The following is a 17,335-nucleotide window of genomic DNA, read 5'->3' on the forward strand; positions in this document are numbered from 1 at the left end:
TAGACTCAGATTGTCCTTATCAGTTTGAAACATGAAACACAAAATCTGTTTAGAGGAATTAAGTTTTATCACATAACTGGTTTTGATTCTGGAAAATCATTCATGGAGGAGGATAAAACTCACTTATAAATTCTCATTTGGACAAAATGATTTAGGAAAGAGTGCTGAATGGATACCTGATCTTATTAATGTCTAAAGTATGGCTGCTGTCAACATAGAAGACAATACTTTGATTGTAAGATGTGAGTTTTATGTATATGAATATAAATGATGTTAATAATAACTGAAATTGTTTCTACAGTGAAATTTCTCAGTATATACAAGACCAAATCAAACCAGATTTTCAGAAAAGCAACCTTTGTGGGTGACTTTGGGCGCTAGAATGCTATGTGTTTGTTTTGTTTGTTTTTTGAGGAGAGAGTATTCTCTCTTTTTCAAGAAATGAGCAGATATTGCATTTAATTCTAAATCAAAATCTTGCCAGAGTAAATACAATAGTCTCTGTTTAGTCTACCTTTGTTGTATGCTGATACTGTGTTACATTTACATTATATAAAAAACTATTTGCTTCTGCAAGGTGACTAGCTGGGGCACATTTGTGGTGCCTCAGATGCTCCCTCAGAGCCCTTATCCAGACCCTCATCTAGTCAGTCTACCTTAGCTGTCTCTGCATATGACTAGCAACGTTTGAACCCATTTGGTCCCACTTCCTGAGGGTGACCAGTCATCTTGGAATGGGAGGCCCTCCCTCCTGGCTTCCAGAGTGCGACAGGCTTTTGGCTCCTCATCCACTTCCAAATTTAGATAAAATGCCACTTTATAGAGTATAGGACCTGGCATTCTGAGAAGCCATCCCAGGGTACAGCCAGGGTTCATATGATGCAGGTATTGAAGACTATGGGTGGTGAACTTGGGGAAGCAGGAAATGGAATGAAACATAGCAGATAAATTCCTTCTCCTAGCTCCCATCTTTCCTCCCACGCACTGTGTCGTGCTTTCTCCAGAGAGCCTACCTAACAGCAGCTTCTTTCTAAGTCAAGTGGTACAGCTGCCCAGTGATTCTCTGAGTCTGTTTGAGGTTCACAGGAGAGTAGCAGCCATTGGGTGACACAGCTCCTCTACTCTTCCCCATCATTTCCTGCCTCGCTTCCTTTTTTGCCACACCACCTATGCCCTGGATTCACGCCTCCCAAATAAAGTTTGGACACTTAATTTGCACTTTCTTCCCTATAGAATAAGGGCTAAGATCATTGATCCTTGTGGCAGAGAGGGATAGTGCTACACCAGAATGTGTGCTGGAGTCTTGAGTTGTCACAGAGAAGCAGCTTACCAGCCAGAAACACCGTTTTATTTCCAGCCCCCTTTGCACCAACATGTGGCCACATTACCCACTCTCATCACTGGGATGTGAGCAAGACTGATGTGAGGCACTTCTGGGCTTACGGCTTTAAGAAGCATGGGGACCTTCTCATATTCTCTCTACCTTTCCCTCATCTGCCACTAAGAGTTGGCAAAAACAGAAAATGAGGGAGGCACCATGTAGCAGAAAGCTGACCAGAATACCTGTTTCAGACTGTTTCCTGTTTAGTAGGAGTAAGAAATGAGGTTCTGCAGAGATTTTAGATTGGATTTGGATAGCAGGAAGTGTTTCCCTAACTGAAGTCTTGATATTAACAAAAATTAAGATGAGGATTGTAAATACACTGCCTTTAAGTGACAATTAGGGCATCTGAATCCTATTCTATCAGGTTCTGAAGACTCTTCTCTTAACTGCTATACTCGATTCCTCCACATAGTAATAATAACAACAATAATAATAAATATAATTAATATTTATCATTGCTATGTGCCCAGCAAGTTGTATCACTTTTCTCACATAATCTCACAATAACTGTATGAGATAAGGACTCTTGTTAACCTCATACTACAGTTGAAATATCCAAGGATTATGGTAACAAATAAAATGTGAACCTGGGATTCCCAGTCCAGGTGGTCTTATTCTACCTGATATAGTATACTGCTTCCCAGAGCATTTCACCTCAGTAGTGAACTGTTAAGAAAGACTAAATACATATATTCAGTTTATTTCAAAGTGCACTGTGGACTACAAGTCCATTTTATGTTGGAGAAATGCAAACTCTAAATCAGATGTATTGCATTGACCAAAATGATAAACCACAGAGAGTCAAACTTCATAATTAAAATAGTTTTCTGAGAGAGCCTAAGGTGAGGTTTATTGGATAGTAAGCTATTATCCATTTATAAAGCATCCTATCAATTTCATAGATTTTTGTGGTTATTAAAAATTATGTAAGATACAGAATTTATTGTGGTTAATGGCTAAATCTTGAGAGAATTATAACCAGAGAACATGGCTTCATTTATAGTAATATTGATCACTTGATTTCATTTTTTTCCTTATAATGTTTATGCTAATAAAACACTAGAATTCAATTTCTTTCTTTTTCTTTCTTTCTCTCCATCTCCACCCATCATCCTCCAGATTTCAGACTATTATTTTTGTTCTAATTTTTAAAGGTATGATGAGGCCATTTGATAGTGCAGTCTGTGGCTGTACTACAAATTGCCCCAATAATAACCATGCTATCTTTGCCAGAGCACTGTAATTCTGAGAATTAAAATATTAAACAGAAACTTAAAATGCATTTGTTAGGCCAAGTTTGGTAGATCTATTGTTTGTCCCTCCAATGTTTATGATCTTTTTGAGCAGGGGACTGAATAAGGGCTCAACGCTCACTTCACAAAGATAAAATAATTCCATATTCATTTTGTACAGAATACTCAATAATTCATGAATAGCTTTCTGATTGGAACTATTTTCATCTTTTTGCTAAATCACACCATTTTACTCCAATAAATAAGTCCATTTTGTTATTAAAGCCATACTACAGTAAATGAGCATTAGATGTATTGCATTATTTAATTAATGCTTGTGTTCATTATTTGCATTGGAAGTAAACAATATTAAAAAAAGTAAACAAATTATTTTAATGAGGCCTTTTATAATGCTCTTTTTTTGCTTTCAAGGTTATGGCTGAATGGGTGGTTTTAAAAAGTTAATAGTTTACTAAGTGCCTTGGAAAAGTTTTCTGTCATTAAAAGTGAAATATGCCAATGTTTGCCTCTAAATAAAAGTTATCAGTACAGTGTATAGAGAAAAAAATTTTTTAAAGTTACCTGTGCAACCAGCATGTAGGCTCCATATTGAACATAGTGGCTTTGAAACCATACAGTTTTAGGGGAGAAATATAGCCTAAGATGTTCATAATGCTTCTGAATTTATGTCAGACTAGGTTTATGTTAACTAGGATTTGTGAGCATTGTGTGATAAATATAACAGAAACAGCTGACTGATGAGAGTAAGGTCCACTTGGTCTAAATTTTGATGGATGTGGAGACAGGAGAAATTTCTTAAATCAGAAACAAACTTTCCACAGTGTGTTTATTTTAGTAGGTATGACACCAACATATATTCTGGAGTCACAGGAAAATAAGTCCAGGTTTTCTACTGGTTCTCACTGCTGTGCTGATACACCCATGTTCTTGGGAAGGATATACGTAGTTTTCCTTAGATGAATTGCCCTACTTGCTTTCTTTACACTAGGACTTCTTTAGAGATTATCATTAAAAGTTCAAGACATATGAGGTTTTAAAGTGTTTTCTGAGTGAGAAGATGTCCTGTGATTCACTAAATAAATGCATTGGGCCCCACCGATGACAACTTAGCCATTTTGCCATTTTCTTTGTCAGTAAAAGCACAGGCCTTATGGCTCTCATCTATTGCACCAGAGTTTTAGAACGTGTCTCTCAGATAATTTAATAAGTCCTATCTTCTTTGTGTTAAAAGTAGAAAAATAATAGGGGCACCTGCGTGGCTCAGTTGGTTAAGCATTCAGCTCTTGATTTCAGCTCAGGTCATGATCTCATGGTCCTGGGATCAAGCCCTGTGTCCGGCTCCATGCTGAGAGTGGAACCTACTTGGGATTCTCTCTCTCCCTCTGTCTCTACCACTACCCACCCACCCCCAAAATAAATAAATAAACATTAAAAAAATTTAAAGCAGAAAAAAATATATCTTAATTCCTTAAGCCTATCTGTGAAAACTCTGAATCTGTCTTAATATAAGGACAGTTAGTATTGGTTACAAAGGGCTCCAGAGTGCTTACAGAATGAAATTATCTCTTTTCACAGTCCTGTTCAAGATCTTTCATGAGTTGGTTCTACATGGACTTTCTAATGAAACTGAGTGCTGCTGTTCCACAGTGCTGTTCCTCAACTTATTTTGAGGCAATTCTTCCACTGGTGGTGCATCCTGGAAACTCATAGAAGAAACATAAAATAGTCTGGTCTAAGGCACGTCTACCCTAGGCCTCAGGGAACCTCCAGGAATCATTTTCAAGAACAATGACTAGCATGCAGTGCACAGGGCAAGGCGAAAGATCAACACATATCTGTATAATCAGTAAAGGAATTAATTTCCTATATTTTATCATTGGTTACTCCCTTATTTCTACAGAAAATGTCCTTTTCACCCCCTTTTGCCTTGAAATCCTATTCATCCTTCAAAAACATGCCCAACTCTCACTTCCTTGACAGATATATTTAGAATCTTTTCCAGTTGGAAGCAATCTCTCTTTTCTGAGCTACTATAAAATTAACTCATGCCTCTATTCATGCCATTTTTGAGCAACTATCCATGTCCATTTTTTCACTACAATTACTCAATTTATGGGCATACTTTCTATTTGTTTCTAGATCCTCAAGGGAAAGATTTGATTCTGATTCATTTTTGTATGTTTCATAATACCTAGCATAGTGACTTAAACATCAAGGATTCTCAGTGATTTTGTAGAATGAACGGTGGAGAGATATATAGGCTGAGCATTACTTGGAAGAAGCATTTCCCTGAGCAAGGATTATCTATAGCTAGACCTATGGTTCCCCACCATGTTTTTTAAATATTTTTATCACTTTAGTTATGTTTTATTGTAATAAACCTACATACAATTTCTGTCTCCTCTATCAGACTATAAGCACCTTAAGTGCAGTGATCATGTATTACTCATCTGATATCTCCAGGGTTTAAAAACACGTTGTGTGATACCTGTTAGGAGTTGTCAATTCTTTGTAGAATAAAAAAATGAATTTGTGCTCTATATTAGAAAGCTTTTTTCCTCATGAGGCAGTCTATCATATATATATATGTATATTTAGCCAGGAATATGTATTTGTCACATTCCATGGCTAGAGTCATGTTCCAGTCCATATCAAGCAGAAGCTCTAAAATCACAAAGCACAGCAGGTACCTAGGTGGCAAATTGTACTTGAAGTGCTGGAACTGATTGAAATACTTCAGTGACTCTAAAATAGATAAGTGTACCTGAAACATGCAAGGGGTGTGAGTCCAGTCCTCAGAGGATAAATCAAACTGACAGTTCTTGTTTCTTTGGGACTTCTTTAAACAGGTAAAGCAAATAATAAAGATGTCTTTTGAGGCATTTTTTTTTCTCTTGGACTAAATGGGATGAAGCTATGATCCTAGAAGAATGAACTTCTTCTCTTGCCTTTTTCCATGATAGACCTTGTCCTTTTAAGACACATAACACTTGGATCATACTTCTGTTCAGTATGTGTTTATTAAAAGATCTGTTATTCTAGGGTGAAGGTATCTGGAAAACACTGACACACCTTCTTAGAGATGTGCCCCTGTAGCAAATCCCCAGCCCTTGGTATGGTTTTTAATCCTTTTTTTCCAACAAAAATAAAAACAACAAAACAAACAAACAAGAAAACCAAAATCTCATTTCTCTTTTTAGCACACAGACCTTGCCGATTCTCAGTTTCATGTCATCGTTCATATTTTTTAATTCCCTGGAATTCCCTGCCCACAAATTTCCACATATTGAAATTATAACCATCCTTCAAGGCCCAATTCAAATCTTTCACAGATGTGAGCTCTCCCTCCTTTAAATCTCAGAAAAACTCTTTTATGTTTCTTATTTCATCTCACCCTATTTTTTGGCAAAGATGCTATAAAGCAAAGACTATATCTTGATTATATCTCTATGCCTTATATGTAGCCCTAATGAGCAAGCTGTTCATTGTAGGATTTCAATACATATTCTTATGAAGTCTTTTCCTACCAGGCTTATATAAATAGCACAAACTTGATTAACCAAATGCATATTTAAGTGAAAGTGAGGTAGATTGTAAATGAGAAACTAAGCTACTTAGATCAACTTTCCACCGAAAACAATGAAAAATGCTGGATAAAATATTTCTGTTTAAAATCACCTTTAAAAAATTGAAAGGTTGATAAGATAGTGGTAAACTGCTAGGGTAATTATTTTTGGAAAATGGGAATCTGAACGCAGAGAGGAAAGCTGAACATCAGATCAACATAACTGCTCTTTGCCTGAGGGCATTTGCTTATACTGTACACCTGAACTTTGGTCAATTGACTCCACAGAATAATGGAAAAGGTGCTGCCTGCAGTCTTATGAAAGAATAAAGGAGAAACGATATTAAATTTGTTCCCTTTCTCCAACTTAAGGGATTATAAAGAAAACTGTCTTTGTAGATGAGCAATGTGACAGAATTAAAAAAAAAAAAAAAGGAAGAATGAAAAATAATTCTGTCCCTGAGAAGTAGCATAGTTGTAACTCTCCTATTATGTGTACAAATTTTGAGTTTTAACCTGTTAACTTAGATTGAGCTAATCAATCACTGGGAGTGTCCCAGACCCTTTGAGAAAAATGCAAAATATTCTGGAGCAGGACACATTTATCCCAGGACTAAATGATTAGCACACAGTCAAAAATAACCAGACACACAAGGAAACAGCAACGGAATGAGAAGCAGCAGAAACAGACTGATGCAGACTTCAGATGTTAAATCACAAGATATATAAAACAACCATGCCTTTTAATTTTAACAAAATAAAAGGGAGCCTGAAAAATATCTGCAGATGACAACTATAACAAATGACATAATAAACAAAAAAGCTTTCTCTAGAAATAAAAATTATAATAATTGAAATAAAGATGTTTATCAAAAAAAGGTGATTGGATTAAAGAATCAGAAAATAAATCAAAGGAAGTGGTTTGAAATGCAGTTCAGAAAGACAAAAAGATTAAAAATAGAATGTAAAATGTGGAAAATAGAGTAGGAAGCCTCTAAATGTAGGTTTAACTAGAGGCATAGAAAAATATAAGAGAAAATATTTTTGGAAAGCTTCACTTGAAAATAATAGCTGATAATTTTCTAAAATATATTAATGATACTTAAAAACAACTTCAAGAGGCTCAACAATCCATACAGGAAGAATAAAACTGTGGAAAAACAAAGGTAATAATAAAAATATCATGAATAGCCAGATAACTGCAATTAGACTAAGGTAACTTCTTGATCACAATAATAGATGACAGAAAAGGTTGGAATAACACTTTATGTGCTAAAAGAAAATAACTACCAAATCAAAACTCTATATCCAGAGAGAATATATATATTACCAGAATGAGGGAGAAATAGGAACATTTGAAACAAGCAAACACTGCGAAAGGTTGTTATTACAAGACCCTTTCTACAGGGATTTCTCAGAATATAGGGTTATCCTAGAAGGAAGGTGGAAGATGAAGGAAGAAGTAAATGGCAAGGAACATGGCAAATATTGGTCAAATATAAACCAACATTGACTCTATAAAAATAATAATATCTGGTGGTGTTAAAAAAACAAAACAAAACAAAATAAAGAATTAAAATACCAGACAACAATAGCATATGTGTTGAGAAGAGGATAGGTGTGTTAAAATATTCTAAGCTAGGGGCACCTGGTTGGCTCAGTCTATTAATCATCCAACTCTTGATTTTGGCTCAGGTCATGATCTCACCATTCATGAGTTTGAGCCCCACCTTGAGCTCAAGTCAGGATCTCAACAGTTCATGGTTCAAGCCCCCTGTGGGGCTCTGCTCTGACTGCATGGAGCCTGCCTGCAATTCTTTGTCTCCCTCTCTCTGTCCCTCCCATGTTCATGATCTGTCTTTCTCTCCCTCTGTCTCTCTCTCTCTCAAAAATAAATAAACGTTAAAAAATAAATAAATAAAAATATACTAAGGTAATATTTTGGAAGACGATAAAGGATTTGATTAGCTTTAGTCTTTGCTAGGTATCAATGATGCAATCCTAGGCAAGCCACTAGCAAAACAGAAACAAAGTGCAAAGTACATCACTCTGATCAGTGCAAAAAAATAAAAAATAAAAATAAAAAAAGAAAGAAAAAGCATGACATATTTAGAGAAAAAGGCAAGAAACAAAAAAGGCATATACTGTGATTCCATTTATGTAAATTCAAAACCAGACAAAGTAAACCACATTTCTTAAGGGCTATATATACAGCTGGTACAGGTGGGGAAAGAATGAAAAAGTATTTAATAATAGCTAAAATGCAGTTTAACTCTGTAGGAAGGGAAGAGGTTGGATGATATAGAGATAAATGGCAGGGGGTGGGGCTTCTGGAGGGCAGAAAGAGTCCATGTCTTCATTTGAGTGAAGGTTATGCAGGAGTTTGATTAACTTTTAAAATATGCATATATATATGTTATACATTCCACTAAAAGTGGTTTCTGTAGTATTTTCCAATGACAATAGTTAACAAATATAAGGTAAGTTACAAAGCAGAATATATATAAAAAAAATCTATGAGAATATGAGCATCATCCTCTTCTTCATAATCTAGGAAATCCAGATGTAGGGACACCAGTTGTTTTCAAATGCTCTGGCTCACAGGAGGGCTGGCCAGTCTTGACCAAACTTTCTCTGGTCAGAGATGAAGTGAACAAAACAGAGACAGTGTATATAGACATAGAAGAAGGGTAGTTTCCCATTTTGGTAAAGACTGTATTTCATTCTGAGGTTTTGTCCTCCCTCGATTTGGGATTGGGACATTTTTTGATGCCCTTTCTACTAGAAAGTGACAGTGGTAGTTAAGCACTAGATTACTCTTTAATGTCCTTATTAAAAACAAACAAACAAAACAGAATAAGTCAGTCCTCTTTTTCCTTGAACAGGTCACTGAGGACCCAGAACCTATGAATCTCTAATTTACACACACCAGTGAAATGATTCTGTGTCTATTTCCAGGAAAAGGCTGCTTTTGATACAAATCTGAGCTGGTTATAGACTGAAAGAACCTCAGCAAGAAAGATAGTCAAACATGGACTGTGGGATCAGGCATGCTTTATGACACGCTGTATTAAATGTGAAAGTCACAGGGAAAGAGCCACTGGAGGAAGGCGAGGGCCCCAGGAAAATACATATGGTCATGCAAGAGGTAACACCTAGAGCCCCAAATGGAGGAATGGCTTCTCTTTCAGAATTATCGGTGATCAGACACACCATTTACACCGCCTAGGGATACATAGTTCCTTTTTTGGAGACTGTACATGCTGATGGTCCTTGAGTTAATGTCATTATTTTCTCTTCTATACATGTCCGTATCAGTTCAAGCACAAAATCCATATGATGTAAAAATATGGTAAAATTATATTATGTCCTGTATTATGTACTATAGAATATATATATTTTAATAGAGTATACTATATTAGACAATAATAATTAATTGATAGCTACTATTAATCTTTTCTTTTGTTAAGTAATTCCATTCCCTTTTAATTCTGTTGGCAGATATCACTATCCCCATTTTACAGATGAGGACTCTGAAGTGCAAAGAAGTCGAATGACTTTGTCAGCTCCTAAGCAGCAAGACTGGAATGAAGTCCGATGTGGTTGAACTTCAAAGCCCTGCTCCTAGCTACTTTGCTGCTTTGTCTTACCACTGCATTAACATTCAAAGATCATTCCTATAAAGATTAAAATGCCATTTACTCTCTTAAACCACATTCTGCACTCACTCAGTCTGTTTCTACTGACCCCTTGGAGGAAAGGACAGACTTTTTCCCAGAAGCACAATGAACAATACCAGGACATGTGTAAGGGGGTGCAAGGAAAATTCAGAAATTTAAGCGTAAATCTCTTTCAAAATGAAACCACAGCATCTTTAATCAAGGCCTGGCAATCATCATATCGTTTCTCTGAGACTGGAATTGGTAAATGTGGGCTATCCCACTAGGCCTTTAATACTTGGTTAGAAATGTATCCAAGAAGTTGACTAGCACGACAATTCATGCAGTACAAACATGAATCTGTAATTCTCTTCCCCGTTACCACAAAACACAGTTAGTTCCTGCCCTGAATTCACTTTGAAGACGAGTGCCTGGGAGAAACCATAAGAGCATTGAAAATGGGGCCAGAAGTAATAAATAGGGGCTGCCAAAAAACGTTAACGAACGTCTTCTAAAAGTAAAATCTATTGTCAGTTTACAACTCTGAAGGTTGAACTGGAGGCATGCAATCGATTAGCGATTAGCGAGCTGACTTGAAAAGTTTTCTTTCACCTGTATAAAATTAAGTAGCTGATAATTATATTTCCTGGTACTGGTACAAGGAGATTAAAATATAAGATAAAAATAAACCAAAGCTTTAATGTGGAATCTAATCTAATCTCTCCCGTCATCCCAGAACATTCACATAAACTCCGGCTCAGGTGGAATTCTTCTCACCCAGCAGGACGAAGATCATCTCGGCAGCTCAACCTGCCAGACAAGTGACTTTCCTCCCTTCCTGACTCCCCCCTTAGAACTCATTCAAAGGGAAGACAAAGTCCCTGTGAGTGGATAGGAGGTGTTTTGTGCCTGGCCTTTAGGGGTACTTTATTTTTCTTAAAAAGATTATCTCAACCTTACTGTAGGCCCCAAATAAAAACAAAACAAAAGCCTAGAACAAATTTCTGAGACAGTTTAAATTAAAAACACAAACGACCGAGATACATTTTTAATTTATTTATAATTAGTTTACAGATTGGACCGCACCAAGACTCCAAAACCAGCAGGCCACTTGGGGATAAAGACTATTGTGATTATCAGGGACAAGCCAAATGCTACCTTTTGCTCTTCTATTTAAAAACAAACAAACATCTCCTAGCAAATGATTTTCTATTTCCTATTTAAAGAGGATTACATAGCAAACAAGACTAGTGGCTGGAAAGCAAAGAACTTTCCAGCGTTTTATTACCTGCCAAATACAAATTAGTTCATTGCGGTTGACTCCTGCCAGGCGACCCCTCTCTCTGCCACCCATCAGGCCGATGGGGTATGGCAGGTTTGTTCCTGCCCGGCGTCCTTCCTAATCGGGAGGCTGTGAGACATGCTGCTTGCCCACCGTCTCCCGTATCACATGGCAGCTCTGGTGTGTGGGCAGCAAGGTTGTGAGCTTGAATTGCCCCAGTGACTCACTCAGAATTGCTCCTACTCACTGTCACCATCGAATTGCCGTGGGCATATGGGAGGCCCTCCTCCAGGTACAATAAAGAAACCCTACAAATTTCACTTTGTAATAACTATGGGTTACAGAAATTGTATTAGCTCCATTAGATGGAGTCAGAAATATTCAGAAAGGTTAGCTGGATATAGTGAATGTCGCAGTTAGACTAAGATAAAAAATCACTTTGTTAACTTAGAGTGTTTCCTCATTGGTAACACCCTATATTAAGGTGCCATTTATAAACAGTTTACTATTATTTATTAATGTATGAAGCACTTTACAGCATGCTAGATAACAACTTAAATTCATGTATTAAAGATGCACATACATGGTTTAATAGGATTTACGTCTTATAATATTCTTTAAAACAGCTTCCCATAGTCTCATCCGTTAAGCATTTATTACTAATGCATTTTATAACATACTTTATAATACATTATTTGAGCAAGTAGCTGCATTTAGTGATCATTTCATAAATAAGAATAAAGCATTTATAAATGGCACCTTAATTTAAAGTGTTACCTTCACATTACTAGATAGCTGTTCACCATCCATCTCATTTTGTGATTATTCTCCAAATGCACCACTTAATAAAACAGACACTAAGTTCTATTTTCCCTTCATCTGATTAAAAGTTTATTGAGTCATTTCCTCCATCTGCTTTCAGTTGTTGGGAGCTTGGAGGCTCTAGTGTGATTTCTGATGAAACCAAACTTTTAATTCAATAACATTTCGGTGAAGATGATAATAGCAGAAACAGAGAGCTACCTACCATGTTAGCCAGAGCCTGCTGCTTAGATTCTTTGTAAAATTCAATTTTTCGACTAGAAAGAACGATCCAGGAAGTAGACCAGTTTTTCCTTAGGAAAATAAAAAAGGATAAAAAAGCATTATCATTTGAGGAAATCCTTCATAGATATTATATAAGCAACATTTGAAATGAGTAGAGACTGTATTTTTAATTAGTCTTCATAAAAGTCTTTTCTTTATTAAAATCTATAGGTGGTACGGAATTTGGGTAATAATAAGGACCTTCTGTAATTTTTAAAAATCATGGCATTTATAGTAAACATTTTTCAATTTGAATTTCCTCCCAAATTCTTTTTCAAGTACTGAAACTCCAATATTTGTGTATCCATGTCCCCCTTCACAGTCTTTGTTTCCACAGCAAGCTAAAAATAGCAGGGTAAAAACAGAAAAAAAAAAAAAGAGGTTAGAGTGGGAGAGAGCCAAAGCATAAGAGACTGTTAAAAACTGAGAACAAACTGAGGGTTGATGGGGGGTGGGAGGGAGAGGAGGGTGGGTGATGGGTATTGAGGAGGGCACCTTTTGGGATGAGCACTGGGTGTTGTATGGAAACCAATTTGTCAATAAATTTCATATATATATATAAAAAAAAAAGAAAGAAATCAGAACCCCTGCCTTTATTGTTACTTCTCCTCATTGCTTCAGTATATTTCAGAATCTGAAAAACTAACCAGCTAATGTGTCACTACCTACTTCAAAATATTCTTTTAATGTTGAATCTCACTGGAAATCAAAGAAATGCAAATAAAAAGAGTGAAATGCTTTTTCCTTCCTTGACAATCAATTTGGCAAGAAATAACACCAAGGGTTACTGAGAGTGTGGAGAAATGGATTCTCCCATACAATTCTGATGGGAGGGCACACAAGCATATTTTTCTGGAGTGAATTTGGCAATATGTTTTATTTAAGTTTATTTATTTTGAGAAAGAGAGAGAGAGAGAGAGTGGGGCAAGGGACAGAGAGAGAGGGAGCCCAAGCAGGCTCCACACTGTCAGCACCAAGCCCAAGGCAGAGCTCAAACCCAAGAACTGTGAGATCATGACCTGAGCTGAAATCGAGTGGGAGGCTTAACTGACTGAGCCACCCAGGCACCCCGGCAATATGTTTGTTTTTTTTAAATCTTTTGAAATGTGTTTGTCTTTTGACTAAACAAGTCCATTCCTATGAATTCAAGTTTATACTAAAGAAGTCATCTCATAAGTGGGTAAGGCTGTGTGCACAAGAATGAAGTGTGCCCCATTATTTCTTAATTCTGCACCTAAAATATATTTAAAAAGATTAGTTGCATAAATTGCATATAATAGATTCTTATAATGGAAAATGAATCCTATGCTGTAAAAGAATACTGATATGGGAAGGTTTTAACAAAGATCATAATACAATATATAGTTTATAACACCACACTGTGTATTTGCCTAAGACTGTATTCCCTCCTCTGAGCCTCTTCTGATGATTCTCATTCATCAGAAGTTAAAATATTACATCCTAAAATGCATTCCATTACTTCCTCACACAGCACTTATGATAAAAAAATAATTTTTGTATATTTCACCTCCATTCCCACCATTCTAAAAAAAGCCTCAAAATGATAGAAAGTATTTCATGCTTATGGAAGTATCCCCAAGTGGCCAGCACAGTGCCTTGAACAGAGGAGTCACCACCTACATATTTGCTGAACTTATGCACAGGGAGGAAAAGCTGGAAATAACAATAATTAAAAAAAATTTTTTTTTTCAACGTTTATTTATTTTTGGGACAGAGAGAGACAGAGCATGAACGGGGGAGGGGCAGAGAGAGAGGGAGACACAGAATCGGAAACAGGCTCCAGGCTCTGAGCCATCAGCCCAGAGCCTGACGCGGGGCTCGAACTCACGGACCGCGAGATCGTGACCTGGCTGAAGTCGGACGCTTAACCGACTGCGCCACCCAGGCGCCCCAAGAAATAACAATAATTAAATCAGGTGGTAAAATCACTGCTTTTGATTTTCCTTTGTATTTCTTGGTGTTTATCAAACATCCTGCACTGAACATGTATTACTTCAGTAATTATATGTGTGGATTTGTGTCATGAAGAATGACCTTTTTTAGATAGTAAAATACGAAGGAGGTTAATATACCTAAGTTTCTATCTGTTCTATCAATTGCTGCAGTTTGCTCTAACACTCATTTCAAAAGAACTGAATTTGTTTTATGAAAGTGGTAGAAAGTAAGTTTATAGAGAGACTTCATTCAAGTCAATAGAAACCTACACAAAAATATGTTTAAAATGACCATTCACGATCTTTGTGTAATTTATTTCCACTTGCTTCTTAGAATTTAGGGGTTTGATTTGAAAGGACAGCTTTGAATTCAGTAAAGTTAATATTTACACCAAGGTTAGATTGCTCTTACATGCCTGAACTTTCCTAACCATACACCATTGTGTTAAAAAAAAGAAAAAAGAAAAAAAAATGATAAACAGAAACAAAACAAACAATATGTATTTTCTAACATGAAAATATGAACATTTATGTTCTTGGACCCACTTGTCTTCAAATGGGTCTACCATTTCAACCAAACAATGAAAAAGGTGGGGAAACACACACACACACACACACACACAGAAAGCCACAAAGACTTTTCCCCTCTTTTCCCCTAAAACCCACTTCTCCTTTTGGGTTCCAGTAGCAGCAAAATGGAGTGGGGCAGCCATAGCCTTGTCTCTATGCAGGTCATAATATTAGATGACCCCATAAAGAGAAAAGAAAAACATTGGAAGGACTGCTGGCCTACACCGGGCATCTTTTATCTCTACCCCTTATTTTGACAGTATGTGATCAGGGAATATGGAACACCCTCAGACTGATGGAACCCATATTTAACCTGCCTGTTATATTTCCCACTATATTTTTCATCTCATGGCAGGGAGATACTATACCTTATTTGTTTCCAGTCTATAGCAAGCCCTGGATAAATGGTTCTGATTTGAATCTGTTTCAGATGTTGATCGTTTACAGAATGTGTTGGCATTACTCTTCCCTTCCTTAAACTCAGAACTGGAACTGGTTAGAAATGAAGTTGCATGAAATTCAATTATCTCACGGTTCTCTGTTAGAACTTTGAACTGTTATGAAATGTTCCTTGGTCGGTGAATCTGATGAACAAGTCTGGAAGGGTAAGAACGGCAGGTCTTGGAACCTTGGTGCTATGAATTGCCCTGACACTTTCGTTTTGAATTTATAAATTACAATGTGTCTATGGTATTAGAAGAAAAGTGAAGATTGTTTCAATTTGCTTAACTTTATTTCAAAAGGAAGAAGAAATGCTGTTGTCAACCTTTTAGATGCCCCCATATCATTTCAGTTTTTTTCCAGTATCTCTTTAAAATAAAAATTAGCATAAATTATTTTGAGTACCTACTAAAGTTTGATTGCCTAGTAGAGGTTGAGTTTCACAAAAAAGATAATGAAGATACTAATATGTCCATTTATTAATATAGAGAATGAGGTTCAGAGAGTTTAGGTAACTCACTTAAGGCCACTTAGATTTAGAGTCAAACCCAGTTTCTCTGATTTGAAGCCTGTAATCTATTCACTAATTTATGCTGTCTTTTTTTTAAGGATTAAGCATTACTAACTTGGTTAAGAAGATTGTCAATGTCAGATTTCACCACGGTTTTGTTTGAAATGCTCACATTGTGACACCTAGTGTGCACAGCCTGTGACAAAGTAGGAGCCATGTAGGCTCCCTCATGAACTACTTTACCTGACCCTAATTGGAAGGACAGAGCACAGACCTGCCACTTCCAAACTCTCTCCTTCCCTTAGAAGTCGCATTGGTTTAAAGGATGGACCATTCAACTCCTCAAAAGAAGCTGGAAGCAGGGCACCTAACAGTGGCATCTGTATCTTTTCTGCTGGGGAATTATTCTGGTCTGTGATGAGCAGACTCATCTGTACTCTGTGAAGACCAAAAAACAGGAAGTGAGTCAAAGCCTCCAGTCTAGGAGTGGCTGACAATTCACATAAGGGGCACACCTTTTAACCTCTGACTTAAGTTGGAACCTGACTCCATGAATGAGGTACTCTGGGGACTTGACCATTTTCCTTACAATATCTGGTCCATACCCCATCTGGTAGCTTTGGCCTCTGCTGCCCGTAATTCTCAGGATATCAGCTGAAGAGCTTTCTCACCTCATGACTGTAACACAGGAGCCACTTGGACGGCATTGTCAGCTCTGGAGAGAGTCGTGAAAACAGTCAAGGGGCAAACTTTTGCCCTGGCTTGAACTTTTAATGCTTTCTCTATGCAATCGAATGCTTATAGGTTCTATTGTTCAGTGTATTGACAGACAACTCAGGAAGCGAGTTACTCCTGCAAACTTTGAGGGCTTAGCCAGAACAGCTGAGTCTTTCAGTGTCTGATGAGACTTTTAAAATAGACCCTTTAAGGATGAAACAGTTTCCAAAATGGAGAGAAAGTCCTTCTACTCCCCCATCTCCTCCAGAGAGACAAGACATCATCCCTAACCTCTTACACCTTTTCCACTTCTGCGCACATTATCCGACATTTGGTAGGTGTTTATTAAAGGTTTTTGAGCAAAAGAATATATATGGACTCTCAAATTTCAGGAAGGTCACACATCTAGATTTTTCCTGCTCAATGTGTGCTGTTATTCACTAACAAGGTCTACAAAAGCACCACCCTCCTGTATTTCTCTTCTCTGTTCCTTAGTTTCCTAGTGTTTTGATATGTCTTTCCTAGCATTAAAGAAACAACAATAATAACTATTTAAAGATTCTGGTTTACTATATATTTTTTTTCTAATTTATAATTCTACTGGAAATACTTGAATTTTCCCTAGAGGTCTTTCTGACCTGCAGAGGTGTGTCGATAAGATGAGCTATTATTATGCATGCATTGTCCCCGCTCTGTGCTAGGTATCACACCTGGTATTTTGTTGTATGTGTTGAGTAATTAAATCACAAGGTCAGTCACTAGTATCTATTGAACATCCACCACACAACTGTCACAATTCCAAGAACTGAATATATAAAGGCCACAGGGGTGCCTGTGTTGGCTCTGTCGATTGAACGTCTGACTCTTGATTGCGGCTCAGATCATGATCTCATAGCTCGTGGGTTTAAGCCC

General features: G+C 37.0%; 1 protein-coding gene across 2 annotated transcripts in view; it reads right to left on the minus strand.

Moving 5' to 3' along the window:
- Positions 1-17,335, minus strand: part of ARHGAP15 (Rho GTPase activating protein 15) — a 619,400-nt gene that overhangs the window by 499,359 nt on the left and 102,706 nt on the right. For both annotated transcript variants that reach the window (XM_047082984.1, XM_047082983.1), the window contains one exon: positions 12,171-12,258. In XM_047082984.1, coding sequence (XP_046938940.1) covers positions 12,171-12,258 — 88 coding nt within the window. The remainder of the gene's footprint in view (positions 1-12,170; positions 12,259-17,335) is intronic.

The sequence above is a fragment of the Lynx rufus genome, unplaced genomic scaffold (assembly GCF_022079265.1).
Source record: "Lynx rufus isolate CCGP_SWC_20201006 ecotype Redwood Valley unplaced genomic scaffold, mLynRuf1.p SCAF_2, whole genome shotgun sequence".
Classification (NCBI taxonomy): domain Eukaryota; kingdom Metazoa; phylum Chordata; class Mammalia; order Carnivora; family Felidae; genus Lynx; species Lynx rufus.